The sequence below is a fragment of the Accipiter gentilis genome, chromosome 5 (genome assembly GCF_929443795.1).
Source record: "Accipiter gentilis chromosome 5, bAccGen1.1, whole genome shotgun sequence".
NCBI classification, from domain to species: Eukaryota; Metazoa; Chordata; class Aves; order Accipitriformes; family Accipitridae; genus Astur; species Astur gentilis.
This window is the reverse complement of record NC_064884.1, coordinates 29,226,723-29,242,531: the sequence shown is the minus strand read 5'-3', so window position 1 is coordinate 29,242,531 and position 15,809 is coordinate 29,226,723. Positions and strand designations below refer to the sequence as shown.

The following is a 15,809-nucleotide window of genomic DNA, read 5'->3' as shown; positions in this document are numbered from 1 at the left end:
TCACTGGAAACCTTCCCGTCCTCGCACAGAGGTGGAAGAAGGACGGTGACACCTCGCGGTTAAGCTCCCTCATTACCTCGGCCCGGGAGGGGCCCCGCAGCACTACCAAGCGCAAACCCCTTAGCAGTTAAAGCGACTGTTTTCCGATAAGCACCCCAGCTCCTGGAGAGCAGGTACGTCCTCAAATCTCCCTCAGGCTTTAGCTCTTTCCTGGCAGGAACACCTGCGTGAGAGGGAGCGGCACTAACGGCCCCAACACCGCCACAACGCTCCCAGGGCGCCCGCCGCCCGCCCGCCCCGCGCATGCGCGGCGCGCCCGCCCCGCCCCGCCCCTCCCGCGCGTTGCCCTGGAGACGGTTGCGGCGGTGCGGGCGGCCGTTACAGCTCCCTCACCGAGCCGCCCGGCCGCTGTGGGCCAGGCCCGCCGCGCCCCGGCCGGACCCCACCATGCTGCCCGCCCGCCAGCCGGAGGAGGAGGAGGGGGTGGCGGCGGCCCCCGCCGTCCCCTACACCTACTGCAGCCGGCCCCGCGCCTTGCCCGCCCGCCCGAAGTACCGAGCGGCGCCGGCCGCCGCCGAGCTGTGAGTGCCGGTGTCCGGCGGGCCGCGCCAGCCAGCCCCGCGGCCAGAGCGTCCCGAACGGGCTCCGCTGCCCACTCCTGCCCTCAGCGCCTTCCCCCTCACCCCAGGTCCCTCGCTGCCCTTCCCGGGGGAGGGGGGGTCCCCGCCGCCCTGCCGGCAGGTCCTTCTTCTCGTAGTTTGGGGGCAACTTGCACGCTCTTGGCCTTTCGAAGTTCTTCTGGTTTGTTTGGGGTGTTGGCGTACAGGTTGCAGCTCTGTAACCGCAACTCTCTGTGCTTGATGTGGCAGAGAAAAGGAGCCCGTTCGTTACGCCAACCTCATGTATGACAGGAGAGTGGTGCGTGGCAACACTTACGCCCTTCAAGTCATACCTGTGGTATGTTTTTATGTGGATCATGCTACAGCTTTGTTGAAAAGTAATAGGTGGGGCAGGAAAGCGGCTCCTCGTTAATAAACTGCTGAAGTTGTAATTTTACTTAAAATATTTCACACAGTCACGGGCTCTCCAGTTAAACGAGCACGTGACTCTTTTCAGCTTTTCTCTAAAGCACTTAGTTTCACATGAACTTCTGTAGCTCCAATTTTTTCCCCCCATTAAGTACTTGATTATTCCCCCCCCCCCCCCCAATTTCTTCAGTGTAATGATCCTGAGCACGAGTCATCACTGCATAATCTGTTATCATACGCAAGGTGTCATCAGTGAGAATAGCAGCTCTTGGGAAATTAAGTCTTGGGGTAGACTTTGGCTTATCCTACTATAGAAGCAGGGCTAAATAGTCCAGCTGTACACAAAAGCTGCTTGTGCGGAGGCAAAAGTATTTTATTAATCCTGATACAGTAAATGTTTTAGTGATACTTTATTTTCAGAGAGTATTTCTACATAGATAATTTGATCCTATAAGAATTTAAAGCAGTCTGTATTTTTAAAAGCTGCTTTGTGGAAATAACTTTGTGGTGTTCAGTAGCTGTTTCTTAGAGTGAATTTCACATATGTTCTGTTTAAGAAGTTTGCAACTGATGTTCATTTCAATCCATAAACAGAGTATTAAATTTAAAAGTTAGTATGGGATTCTTTTGCTTCATCAGCAATAAAGAACCTATAATTTTTATCTAGCAAACAATTCTGTTGCTAATATGATAACTCACTTAAGTCCGTTTGACCTTCTTAAAGTTTTACCTAGAAACTCTCACATGTCAGCAAGAACATGCCATTTTAATATAATTTATCTCACAAAGCAAAGTTCTGTATACAATATCCACTTCCAAATAACAACTAATTGCTCTTAACGTGAGATGCTATTAGTATGTGCCTGTAGGCAGCTAGCATAGCTTATTAGTTTCATGCCCTACAGCCTTTAAGGTAACTGAAAATTTAGGGTCAGGACCCAGAAAAGTAAATCCACAATGCTAGATTTGTAGCATTAAAATCAAATAACAACCTTAATTTTCCTGTAGAGAGAAATCAGTATCATTTTCAAGTACAAAGTGTATTCTGTTTTGTGGGGTTTTTTTCCTCTTCACCCCTGCTCAGAGTACCCAGCCCAGTCCCCTTGAGATTCAAAGGCAGAGGGAAGCACGGAAGAGAGCACTGGCTAGAAAGCGTGCAAAAGAGCAAATGCAACCAAGAACGCCTGAGCCTGTGGAAGGCAGAGAGCACGTTCATGTGCAGACAGGTAAAAGGCTGAAATTTTTTTTAATTCATCTGAAAACAAAAACTTGCTGATCTATATTCACTTACTAAACTGATGATGTAATTGGTAGAATCACATAGTTTTAAGGTTAGAATCATAGAATTCTAGAATCAGAAGTTCTCTAATCCTTTCCATTATAACCCCTTATTTGTCATTGTATTTAACAAACTTGGCTAATTAGTGACATTTTCCCAGACGCTCTGGTTTTCAGTTTTCAGTGTACATTCTTGAACGCTAGTCAAGACTTCTTCATTTATTCTTTCCTTTTCCAGCATCATCAGAGAAGTTCGGTATATGCTTAAAATTGAGGGTTTCTAAAAATTTTGCTTAAGAGTGCAGTCACATGTAAGAATAAGACTACTCTTAAAAACTGGGGAACACATGCTAATTTAGAATAGGAAACTGCCCTATTTGTGGGAAAACAATTTTATTTATAGGAAACCCAAAATTTGGCAGTGGAGTAATCCTGAGGTGAGTGTAATGTATTGCTGTGCACTCTGAAAGTCATTTCATATTGGACTGACTTACAAACTGGGAAAACAGCTGTGTTACATGCTAATCAGATGTGGTCTTTGGTTTCTGAATGTTCTCTCTGCCCCAACCCCACTGAACCTCCTACACCACCTCCAATGCACACAGCAGCTTTTCACCATTCAAATACTGTTGGATGCAGAAAGAGGCTACCTAGTGTGGAAGTCTTGGTCTTGTATCCTTCCCATTGACTACTGCAGATAATTTTAAGTACTTCACAGACCTTATTTTCTGAGCCAGGCTATTTATCTCTGCAGTAGAAGACAGGCAGTTATAATTCAAATTGAGCACATGCTGTTATAGATGTGTGGTCACCTCAAGGCCACATCTGGTGGGCCAGTATAGTTCTTTAAATCCAACAGATCCAGTGTTCTGCTTTGCCGCACACAGTGGAGAAAACTTTGTTTTCTGTATTACTTATTAGTAGATAGGCAATCATTATCCCTTTTTGAAATTGTCCTATCCCATTGCCTCTACCAAGAATTGTTTATTCTGCAAGGTGGGCTGAAATAGTCTAGACTCTGACTTTTGAAACCTACTGAGTGAAATGCCCTTTTAGGAATTGCTTCCAAGAAGTGTACCTGACATTACAGAGAATGTGACATCAGGTGGCCTATGCAGCAAACTGAGCTATGTCTTAAGTTGAGGTGTCTTTTTTTTTAAAAAAAACTTTATAGAAGACATTTTGTTGCACTCTTTGAATATGATTCACACTGTAGAGTCATAAAAAATAGTTGAGAGTTAAAATAAAAAAAATCTAACTTTCAGCATTCATTGTGCTTTTGTTTCTAGAACTGTATCTGGAAGAGATTAGTGACCGGATAATAGAGGTTGATACAGAGTGTCAAACAGACGCATTTTTGGACAGACCGCCCACTCCATTCTTCATACCAGCCAAAACGGGAAGAGATGTGGCCACGCAAATAGAAGAAGGAGAGGTATGAAGTGGTCAGGTCCACAAATGCTGTCAAAACATGTCTTCCATACAAAGCACATTTATGATTCTGTGAAGGTAAGTGCAAAATTAAGGAAGGTGCTTCTCCATGTGCACTGGTTCTGCTGCTTTCAGCTAAGAACTACAATGTTGAGAAACGCTTTCCCCTGTAGAAATAGTATCCAGCCTGAAAAAGGGTTGGGAACACAGGGGTGAGCAGAGACAGGGTCCAGGTGAGTGCTCTGGTTCTCCCTGGCAGCCCCCCCAGTGCCTGTGGTAGGGTGTGTGGTGTCTCACTCCAGCCGACTCATCACTTAGCCCTTAGCTGCATTCATGCTTCTGCCTTCACTGTCACACTGCTCCCCCCACACTTCTCAGCCCTGCCTTCAGCACAAGGGCTTTGTTCAGTCTCCTCTTCTCCTTGCCAAGGTGTTAAGAGTGACAGTGATCACGGGACATTTATCTCTGTTTCCCTGACTCCCATCCTCAGTTGTTTGACTTTGACGTTGAAGTCAAGCCGATCCTGGAAGTGTTGATTGGGAAAACACTTGAGCAAGCTTTGCTGGAAGTCATGGAGGAAGAAGAGCTGGCCCAACTGTGGGCACATCAGCGTGCCTATGCAGAGCTGCGTAACGCAGAGCTTGCTGAAGTACAGCGCCTGGAAGAACAGGACAGGCGATACAGAGAGGAGAAGGTAGGACTTCCCAAGAGCAAAACAGGCCTGTCTGAACGCTCCTCAGAAGAGGGAAAACTGTTTCTAGTACTGAAGGACATGCTGTGAAATAAGCTGGATGTGCCCAAAATGGTACTGTCAAGTTTGATATTCCTCAAAGTGTTTTGGTGCCATGCAGCTGTGTCGTGGTTTAACCCCAGCCAGCAATAAAGCACCACACAACTGTTGCTCACTCTCCCCCTCCCCCATGGTGGGATGGGGGAGGGAATTGGGGAAAAAAACCCTGTAAAACTCATGGGTTGAGATAAAGACAGTTTAATAGGACAGAAAAGGAAGGGAAAACAATAATAATAATAGAATACACAAAATGAATGATGCACAATATAATTGCTCACCACCCACTGACTGATGCCCAGCCAATCCCCAAGCCATGGTGTCCCCTGGCCAACTCCCCCCAGTTTATATACTGGGCATGATGTTCTATGGTATGGAATACCCTTTTGGCTCGTTTGGGTCAGTTGTCCTTGCTGTGTCCCTTCCCAGCTTCTTGTGCACTCCCAGCCTCTGCTGGCAGGGCAGCATGAGAAGCTGAAAAGTCCTTGACTTAGTATAAACATTGCTTAGCAACAACTAAAACATCAGTGTGTTATCAACATTATTCTCATCCAAAATAAAAAACACAGCACTGTACCAGCTACTAGGAAGAAAATTAACTTTATTCCAGTCAAAACCTGGACAAGCTGCTCTCTGCCACTTGTTCTCATGCACCAGCACCACGCTGTTGTGTTTATCTGGAGCAGTCATGTTCCAGTGACCTGGTGTACTCAGACACCTGATCAAGAGGCCAAACCCAACAGCATTTTCATCTGTACCTGGTGCAGCTGTTACTCAAGCTTTTTCATTATAACTGCTAAATGAATAGTCAAGAGTGCTTGAAAGTAGGAGAGACACCTCCTAGTTTTTCACACCCAATGTGTGCACTACTGTATGCGCATACATACCTCTCAAGATCTCCAAGTATTAAGCTATATTAGTACTATCTAGTAAATGGGAATAAATAGAAAAGGCAAATCTTTATTACTCACTATTCATCAGCCTTGTATAATCAGGGTTTTTTTTAATGTTTTCCTGGACCAATTTGAGTTTTAATCTTTTCTTACATCAAATAGGATATAATACTGGAAAGATGAGCAGGTCGGGAAATCCTGACCCAACTTCATCTCATTCCAAGGCCAATGATCAGCTTGATCTGCAATAATAAAGCAAAGAGTCATGAGATCAACACAGACTAAGGTATCAGAGAAGGGTTTCTTTTGGCCAGCTGTGAGGGCCTTATTTTACAGACTTGCTAAAATCAGAAAAGGTATACCAAAGGAACATGTTTCCCTCTAGTCCTTCTGGATTTTAGTACTCCACAGACTGAGTACAAGCTTGCTTTCCAGCACTCCTTCATATGAGTAGTTTTTGTGAAAGAAGATGCAAATAGCAGGAAGAGACTGTAAGTATCTGTACTTTTGATTATCTTTGCTGTTTATGACTCTCACACTGTGATCATTCTTCAAAGTCTAGATCAAAGGAGCAACAGCTTAAAGGCCTGAAAGTTTTACATGCAATATTGCCTTGACAGGAACGTCGCAAACTCCAGCACATGCAAATGCTGCAGAAACAGAAAGAGACCACAGAGAAGATCGCAGCTCGGGCATTCGCTCAGCATTACTTGGCTGATCTCATTCCCTCAGTCTTCAACAATCTTCGTGAGAGTGGATTTTTTTATGACCCTATAGAAAGAGGTTTGTAATATTTTTTTTTTTAATATGTGAACTGAGTAGTATAAAGGTCAAAACAACCATAAAACATAGCTTATTGTCCTATCATTTAAGATAATGTCATAAGACTTTATTCATTTACATTTGTGGCTGAACAGACAGTTTCCAAACTCATATTTTTAACACAAACGTTACTGGTCATATGAACAAGTAGTCAAGAATAAGCAAGACCTGACAGTGTGACAATAAGAAGAGCTGCTTTTGAATTGGAGAGAAATAAATGGGTGGTTAGAACTGGTAGAGCAGAAAGAGAAAGATCCAAATTGAAGAAAATGTATTTTGATAGGACAGGCAAAGAAAACTGTATGTTGTTCTGAATCTTTTTTAATGATTATCAGAGCAAGGGAGAAATTAGTCAGTTAGAATTAGGTCCTGAAAATCATTTTGGAGTTGTACATCGGTGACTTCCAAGCTTTTAGAATCAGCAGTGTTTCTTACAGGTTGCCTTGCTGCACCGCACTTTCCCAGGCTCCGCACAGGTGCACAGATCACAGCTTGGGAATGGTTACATTCACTCCTGAATGAGTCATGGGGGCAAAAGCAGAAACTGAGTGTTTTGCAAACAGGGCAGGCAGGCTTTGGGACCACGGCATACAAAGAGCATGATTTGAGAAATACATGGGTAGGCAAGAGCTCTTTAGTCAGAGGGAACAAATGCTTTCAGCAGACCAGAAGCCAGATGTCTTTGGAAAGCAACGCAGGAAATGTTATTCTCCTGACTTGTTCTGGATAGTTATTTTCATCTCACTAGAACATTACTGTGTATCTCATCCGTGCTAGCCCTTCAAGAGTGGCAGACCCTTTTGAAAATCACTGCAGTTGAGAGGACTGTGGTCTGGGTCCATAACAATGAGGAACCATAACAATGAGTAAGAGAGGCAGGAGATAAGAAACCCGACAACACCTGAGAGATTTCATCTGGCTCTTGCAAAGCGAGTGTCTTTTGGCAAGGATTTTCATCCCTTGATGGCCGTAGCAAATGAAAAACAGCCCGAAGATCCTGTTGCTCACCCTTAATAAAAAGACATTTTTTCTTTCTTTCTTCCTGCTAAATTCTTACAGATATTGAGACAGAATTCCTTCCGTGGCTGATGACAGAAGTGGAAGAAACACTAGAGAGGAAGGTTCTGGGGAGGACAATGCTTGACTGTAAGTTACCAAATCCTGGAATGTAATCAGGGCTGCTTTATGTTCTTGATTGTTTTTTCCCCAGTCAGATCAAATATCAGGTTTACAGGGTCACTGTGGGTTAAGGTAGGAGGTGTCATTTCAGCAAGAACTCCTGTGCTCCCATGTACCCATGGCTTTTTCTGTATGATATTAAAACATTTTTGATGCTGGAAAAGTACTGCACACATCTAGGTAATTGATTCTCAGCTGAAATAATAGGAGTGTCAGCCATGCTGCACTACCCTTTTTCTGCTGGCTTTATACTGTTTGAGATGTGTTGATGCTGGGACATGCAGTACATTTGGCAGGAGTAGAATGGTTAAAGAACACCAATTCTTTTCTCTGCTATAAAACTTTTATTTTTCATGTATTACACAGCCACCATGGCTGTGCTGTTCTCTGTGGTGTGCCTGATTGTGCCGGTGGGAATGGAAAAGCCCATCCTGTCTACAGCCACGTGTATATCATGAAAGTCTCTTAACTCGTTTGTGTAAGCTCCCTGAGCTATGGAGTAATATGTTCATCCTACATGAAAGGAGAAGAGAAGGGTAATCATAGGCCATGGTTGACTGAGGAGTCAGGTGACCAACACTCTTCATCAAAACAAGGGCTTACCTCCTTGGCAGTCAATAATCATGTCCTTGCTTTCAAAATAGATTAAGATATCAGATGTCTTTGGGGCTAGTTCAAGCTAAGTGTTCAGGTTCTTTTCTTAAGTCAGTCTTCAGAGGCTGCAGTTGAAACACCTGAACAATCTAAACTCTGGCTTGTGTAGAAACACAAAATTATGATGAATGCGTGTCCACCATGGTGGTCCTAGATGAAACCACTTTTCACGCTTGCGTTATACCTTCATTCCTATAGTTTTCCTCCTGCTATGATTTTGGGTTTGAATTACAATTGTGTTTGTTTCCTTTGGGTTTATTTTCAGTTTAATGAGGACCCTGAATTTTATTTGTTAGGGTATAATTTGGATAATTACATCTGGTCTGTTAGGTTTTTTATCCTAAGATATATGTGCTGGTATGTACACTTAAGGATCACTTCTTCATGTAGCTTTTCAGGAAGGAGGGAATTTTCCCTTCTTTTAAGAAAGAAGTATTGTATGTGACTACTGAATAAACATGCCAAGGAGAATGTTACTGCAGGATCCACTATTGATGAGAACATCTATCATATTCCTGTTAAATCTTTCTGTTTAATTTTTAAACCAGGTGTCATGATCTTGCACCAGTTCTAAGATACACAGAATACCTGTAGCAGGCCAATAAGTAATATCAGCAGCCCCTGTTTTGCTATTTACCCTCTGTATTTCCTGGCTTATACCCAATCACCCACTGTTGAGTAAACATCATCTCTGCAAAAGGAACTGCAAATTGCATTCTCCAAGTTTTGTAGAGGCAGGTACAGCCTCAGCTGAAATAGTTCGTGGCTTCTTCCCCCCTTATGCAGAAGCATAGGAAAAGTCTTTAAGGATCCATTTTTAATCTATTTGAATGAAGACGCGACTTAAAGGATTTATTTTGTCACTGTCCAATAAAAGAGCTGTGAACTACAAAGGAAGCACCCTCAGTGTAGGGCAGTTATGTTTGTCCTCTCAAAGATTACCATTCCTTCTTTTACTTGCTAAAGTCAACCCATTAATTACAATGAAGCTCTCTTTAGTACCTGTGCATTGTCCTATTTTCTGTGTTAAACCTCTCTTCTTTCATTGGTCGCCTCTATTTTTTATATTTAAATGATGTATATCAAAGTGAGTGTTGATTTTTTTTTTTGTTGTGTCCATTGGAAGGGGTATAATGTTTAGAAAAATTTACAAAGGCTAAGCAGCAAAGTTAATAAAGAATAGGTGCTTTACAGCTGTGTTTCAGAAAGAGAATATCTTTTGATGACTCCCATAGTTTCACTATTTCCCACTGCCAAAAACATCACACTGTGTGCAACCTGGCTAGTCCTCGTTCCTGGCGGGGTGACCTGCTCCAGAATTGAGGAACTGTGAGGAAATTAACAAAACAATCCAGGGGAATCCTTTCATATCACCGCTTTCAGTGGAAACTGCTCATTTGGCTGGAACTAGGCTACAGCAGCAGGGATGGTTTTTCTCATTCAAGTATTCTGTCATTTTTAGTGTTGTTTCAGTTTTTTCCCCCCTGTTTAAGAAGTTATAGGTCAGTAATATATAAAATAATCTCAAAGTATGTTTTTTTCCTCCAGGTTTGTTAAGAGTGGCTTTCTCTGTTTCAGCCTTGATTCGTACAGTCGTTGAAAAACGCTTAGATGCATTTAGCCATAAACCTCTGTCTTATCAGACAGAGGCACCTGCTGAAGAGTCCAGGCCAACAAATGCAGCACACCAGGTGGCGGGTGAGACAGATGCTGCTGACCAACCGGTTGCAGAGAAAGAAGAGACTGACCAACCTGTTCCTGAGGAACAGCCTTCACGTCACATCTCTTTCCAGTTAGAAGAATCAGATCAAGCAGGAACAGAGGATTTGGAAACTGAGTAACAAGAGGCAAGTTGTCAAGTAAATGGAGATGAATGGTTTAGAAAGAAGAAATGAATTCCTATCTATTTACAAGTATTGTGCCCTAGCCATGCTGAAGGATGAACCTAAGTAACAGTAGAGCCTTAAACCGTGTTTTCCATATGCTGGCATTGCTGATTTTGGGCCGTAAGAATCAAGAGAGAGATTACTAGTGCAATGTGAATGGCAGTGAAATTCTATCCCCTTCTACACAAGCCAATCCATCAAAAACCTGGGACGTTTACAGTTGAAAAGTGATGCTGTGCCACACCCCCTGCTAGAAAGTCATGAGAAGAACATTGAGAGCATCCTAATAACTTTTGCAAGTGCTTTGATAATGTTCTCAGAACAGAATTTCCTTACTTTCCCTGTTTTGAAAGGTGGCTACTACAGGACAGATAGATTTCTTTTCACTCATGTTAGTCTCTCCTTTCCTGACACACTTGCATGGGCATCTCAGCAGGTAATAAAGCGAAGGCTGTTCCTGAAGTTCTTCAGGTTCAAAGAATTATCTGCCTTTGGGAGTTTCTGCCAGTGCAAAATCCTCCTCACCTTCCTTACACCCCGAGCACTGGTGAGGGGCTGGAGTCACATGCTAAGTCCAGCCTCAGTTTTCTTTGTAATCGTCCTTTCCTGCTGGTTGACTGGAAACAGTACCAGACATGACTGACAAAACGTGCCTGCACTGCAACCTGTATCTGTCTGTTCACAGGCCAACTCCTCAAGTGGGGCATTCCCCCTCATAAAAGTACATCTGCGCTCCATTGCAGCAACACCTTTTCCTTGCTAGGTGCACCTGTGGAGAAAGTCCTGCCTCATCCAGACTGCTTTGTGCTACCTCCTCTTTGCAGGTCAGAGGAGATGTGTGCTAACCCAGCAGGCCAGATCCCAGTCTCAGTGGGATGTCAGGTATGACACCTGAAGAGACAAGGACCTACTCCACATCTCATATCCTCAAAAGGGACATCCAGACTTTTCACTGGACCACTTGTACGTGTGACTTCAAAGGCAGACCCTGCCTTCCCTCCATCCTGGGCTAGGACTTTCAGCGATAACCAGGGCAGCTATTGCTTACACGGAAAAGCTCCCTTGGAAGGTGCCAGGTATTTACGTCTCTCTGCAGGTAGTTGAAAATCAGAAGCAATGAGATGTAACCACCAACAAATCCACTCAGTGGTTTGATGTAATAGGAGTATGTTAAAACTGGGCATCTGGAGTCACATAGTACAGATTGTAGACAGACACACCCATGAATGCTTTTCAAATCTGGAATATTCCCCTGTAAACTCCTCTTCTGTTTGTGAAGTTGACAGTATTTCAACAAAGTGTGATTGGTTTTTCATTTATGATTGATTCGTCAAAGCATCCAGCAAAATGTGTTACACGTATGAAATTAAGGTAGTCAATGCTCAGTTGAAGGCTTGAAATGAAACTCTGGTTTAGGCATTGAAGTCGGTGGGAGGTTTACCTCAATTTCAGTAGGACCAAGATTTTCAGTTGTTTTTTTTCCCATGATGATGGAAACTCCTGTCATGACTTCAGGTAGATCAGGTAAATGACTTCAGGCTACTTTTATCTAGAGAAATAAAAGGCTTTGTGACATGATTAATGTAAATGTTTCAGCTCATTTTTTGAACACTGTATGTCAGTTTTAAGGATTCCTTATTACTGAATGATTGCTTTGTCATGTATTTACAGGAGACTTAGCATAACCTAGAGGACTGTCATGGATCGTTCCTGAAAAGAGTCAAACAAATGCTGACTTGAATATTTGGTTTTGGAATGTTACAAGAGGAAGGTGATCACCTGGAATATTTTCAATTTTGTCAGTCCCACTTTGTGTTTGATTGCTAGAAAATTTACTTGAAGTGTTGAATTATTATATTTAAATAGGTTGTGGCATTATTATGTATTCTTAAATTATTATAAAAAAGAATGAATTGTATGCCCTGCATTTTTACTTCATTAGAATGTATAGATACAACTCAAGCATTGTGTGTTGTGGTAGAATTTGCTGTAACAGGTTATGTTTTTATGGGGCCATAGAGCTGTGAAGATTTGTACTGTACCGGCAGTTTTCCATTAATAGCCCTGTACTTGAATTCAGCCCCAAACAGGGACAGGTTGGTAGGGGAGGGGACCTCTCGCATCCTGTCGGTCACTGGAGAAGTGGAAAACCATAAGCAACAGTAAGGAGGGGAAGAGGGATTTGGGGTAATGGCATAGCTGTCACCTGTTTGGGGTGATGCCGCAGACAGGCAGGCTGTGTGGCACAGGCCTTGCCGCTGGCAGGGTTGCACGGGGGCTGGCATGCAGGTGTCTGGGGGAGCTGCCCCAGCTGAGCCCGGGGGTGATCACCACGTCCCTCACACCACCTCCCCACGGGGACCCCTCCTGACGCCCTTCCCCTCTAAATCCCCATTCTCTGTGTCCCCAGCAGCAGCTGTGCCCGGCAGGCAGGTAAGGCCGCAGGGTGGCCCGGGGGAGGAGGCGCAGGGGTCTGCAGCTCCTGGGTGTGCGTGTGGGTGCAAGGGGGAGCGGAGAGGCGACGGAGGCAGACGGCGCTGCAGGCACTAGAGGGCAGGAGAGCCCACAGCAACCTGGCTGCCGGACCGCACAGAAAGACACGGGTGTCAGCTGTTGCACACCGCACGCCCTGCACTAGTGACACCCGTCTGGACTTCCCTCCTCTGCTAAACCCCGAAGGCGTCGACCTTTTGCAAAATCTGCTCATCTTTCTAACGTGAGGAGCCAACAGTGAGCGTCACCCTACACCCTCCATGCTAAGATCATAGAACCAGAGAATGGTTCGGGTCGGAAGGGACCTTTAAAGATCATCTAGTTCCAACCCCCCTGCCATGGGCAGGGGCATCTTTCACTAGATCAGGTTGCTCAAAGCCTCATCCAACCTGGCCTTGAACACTTCCAGCAATAGGGCATCCACAACTTCTCTGAGCATTGTGGGTTTCAGGACTAACTGCAGCTGCTGAGTTTTCCACGCCATGTCTCAGCCCTGGGCTGAACCCTTTTAAAAAGTTCATCAGAGCTGTCTCAGCCTGTCTTTTGAATGAGCTTGGATGAAAAATACATTTCTCTGCCTATATTCAATGATCTTTTCAGGTGATAAACAACGCAACTGTGTGCTGGACCCAGGATGCAGGCTTCTGAGTGCTTTCTCCCAGAACCATTAGAAACCTGACACAAAGTTCATTTTGGCAATGAACTGTGTCCAAATGACCACTTGTAGCATGCAGGAGTTGAGCTGGTACTTCTGCTAGTCATGCCCAGGCTGGCTACCTGTCAGTAAAGACCTCAAACAGTAGCGCGTGTGCACAGAGAGGCTTCCTATCTTTGTGTGTTTCATCAAAAGCAGCTGGTTTTAATATGACTGTATCCATGTGGTTTCCATCTATTGATTTCTCTACAAAGAGCCAGAGCATTACTCCAACAAACAACTCAGCAGTTTAGCTCCATGTTTACTTCAACACCCGCTTGAGAAGTGGGAAAGACATTGAGACTTACTGCCTGGCCCTGAATCAGTTTGGGAATGCTCTTGATATTGGTGGACCAAACTGGACTCTCTGCATTTCTGTGTTGTACACTGACAGACTGTGAACATATTGGTGAGAGTAAAATTCATGGCTGGTTTGCTGCTGGCAGAAATTAGGGGTTTCAAAGAGCTGCGGAGAGAATGATTAAAAAGAATACACCTTTGAAAGTGTTTGCTCGCTTGCTTATATGCACGTGTTAAACATGAACCTCGCTTTATCCATCTTTAATGGCTACAGGCTTGGAAGCCCACAGAAGCTGTATTGCTTTAATAGCAACAGAATACAGCAATCTATAGCAACAGCCCTGTGGTGTTCGCAAAGCCATGAAGACTCCTGTCCTACCCTCCTGCAGGAGATGCCTTTAGACAAGTATGACAGCATCTATCATAGTGAAACAGTGAAACTATTCCAGCGTGGTTTCTCACTGCCAGGGCTTCTTGACTGGTACAAACCAGAAGCTAGACATGGCCTACAGCACATTTCAGTGGTCCTGCTGTGATGCTGCTTTATTGTAGTATCACTGTAGTTATAAACTGCCTTATGTCGCCTCATTCCTCCTCCTCAGCCCCACCATGAACATTTGGTGCTCTCAGGTTGCTCAGGCCTTGGCTATTAACATATAACAACATTAGCATATGTATATTGTCACTGGCAGCTTACATTAATAAATTTGACAGTAAACTGTAGCAGCCATCCATGGTAGTGGCATATCCCATGCTGTTGACTGCCATGGGGTTCATGATTTCCAGCAAAATGTCTGGCTGAGAAGCTGGTGCAATAATGCTTGAAACTGCCCCAGAAAGATTACTTTTATCTATCAGGGTCCTAGCTGGATCTTGCAGCCACTGCTGAGTTACCATACGCTGTTAAAAATGACCTAACAGTAGAATTTGACTTAGTAAGAACTGTGATTCAATGTCGTGGTTTAACCCCAGCCAGCAACTAAGCACCACGCAGACGCTCACTCGCTCCCCCCCATCCAGTGGGACATTCAAACATGCTTTAGCAATTGAAATTATATCTACTTTAAACATAGCTTTTTTTAAGATGACCATTTTGGAAAGTACTCATGTGTATGATGGGTAACAGAGTACATCTAAAAGATTATTTAATGGGCAAATATCAGCAGGCCAACCGTTACCATTTAGTGGTAATTAATCAATCAAATAAATTTCCTTCAAACAGAGTTGACATACTCAAGTTATCTGCAGTTCCCAAAACCACAACACACTGAATCCACAGGATCACTGAAAGGTCTAGCTAGGTTGGAAGGGATCTCTGGATCCCTGGTCATCTGGTCCAACCTTCTCTAAAAGTGGGGCCCTAGATTAGGCTGGAGTTTGACTGGCTGGGGTGTAGCGCTACTGAGATGGCTTTGGGGGTCTGGTGGCCTGCAAGGTGAGCAGCAGGGCAGCAATGCCCCTCTCAGCCATGAAAGCAAACCATGTCCAAGGTTGTGTCAGCAAGAGCATACATAACCCAACAGATCAAGGGATGCCATTATTCCACTCTGTCTGGCACTTGTTGGTCTGCACCCGGAGGACTGAGCCCAGCTATGGTCTCCTCCAGTTCAAAAGAGGCACTGAAAGATTGGAGAGGGTCCGGTGGAAGGCCACAGAGTCGGTTAAATGTGGAGAACTTGCTGCAGGAAGCAAGACTGAAGGAACTGGGTGTGTTCAGCCTGGAGAAGAGAAGGCTCGGCTGGGTCTGATTGTAGTTTTCCAGCACTGAAATGGTGGTTATGGAGAAGGTGGAAGCACCTCCACAAGGATGACCCATGACAGGACAAGAAGAAACAGCCACAAGCTGCTTCAGGTGCTGGCGGTGCGCCCACGCTCCCTTCCTGTGCCCCTCAGCCTACCAGGGCGCAAGTCTGCAGCAAAAGCCCACGGTAAAATCGGTACGCGTGCAGGAAATTCTTAATGCGGTGAGGTGCCTGCCTTGGAAGTAATTAACTACCACCAGTGCAGGGGAGAGGGTTTGTGCGGGACAACTTGGTATGGCCGAGTACAGCAGTGGCGGTCGGAAAGCCGCGGGCCGGGATACTCGCACTTCGTTTTTAGCAAGTTTCCCTCTAGCGCCGTTGCAGAGCACGCCCTCGGGCACCGGCGGCGGAGCTGCACCCCACCCGGCCGGCCTCCGCGCTCCCCGCGGCGCGGCCCTGCCCTGCTCTTCCCAGCGGCCCGCGGTGGTCCCCGGGCACCGCTCCCCGCCGGCCGCCCCGCGCTGTGCCGCCGAGCGGCCGCTGCCCCGGAGCGGCGGGGAGGGGACGCGGCCCGTCCGCCCCTCGGCCCGGCCCTCCTCCGCCCCGCCCGCTGCCGCCCCGC

The 15,809-nt window shown here is 45.2% G+C and overlaps 1 protein-coding gene across 1 annotated transcript; it reads left to right on the top strand.

Annotated features, from left to right (window-relative positions):
- Positions 1-428: 428 nt before the first annotated feature.
- On the top strand, positions 429-11,554 carry RSPH3 (radial spoke head 3). The gene is made up of 8 exons (XM_049801100.1): positions 429-581; positions 870-957; positions 2,113-2,254; positions 3,596-3,741; positions 4,228-4,431; positions 6,038-6,200; positions 7,299-7,385; positions 9,651-11,554. The coding sequence occupies exons 1-8, from the start codon at positions 448-450 to the stop codon at positions 9,911-9,913; spliced, it is 1,227 nt and encodes a 408-aa protein (XP_049657057.1). The 5' UTR covers positions 429-447; the 3' UTR covers positions 9,914-11,554.
- The last annotated feature ends 4,255 nt before the right edge of the window (positions 11,555-15,809 follow it).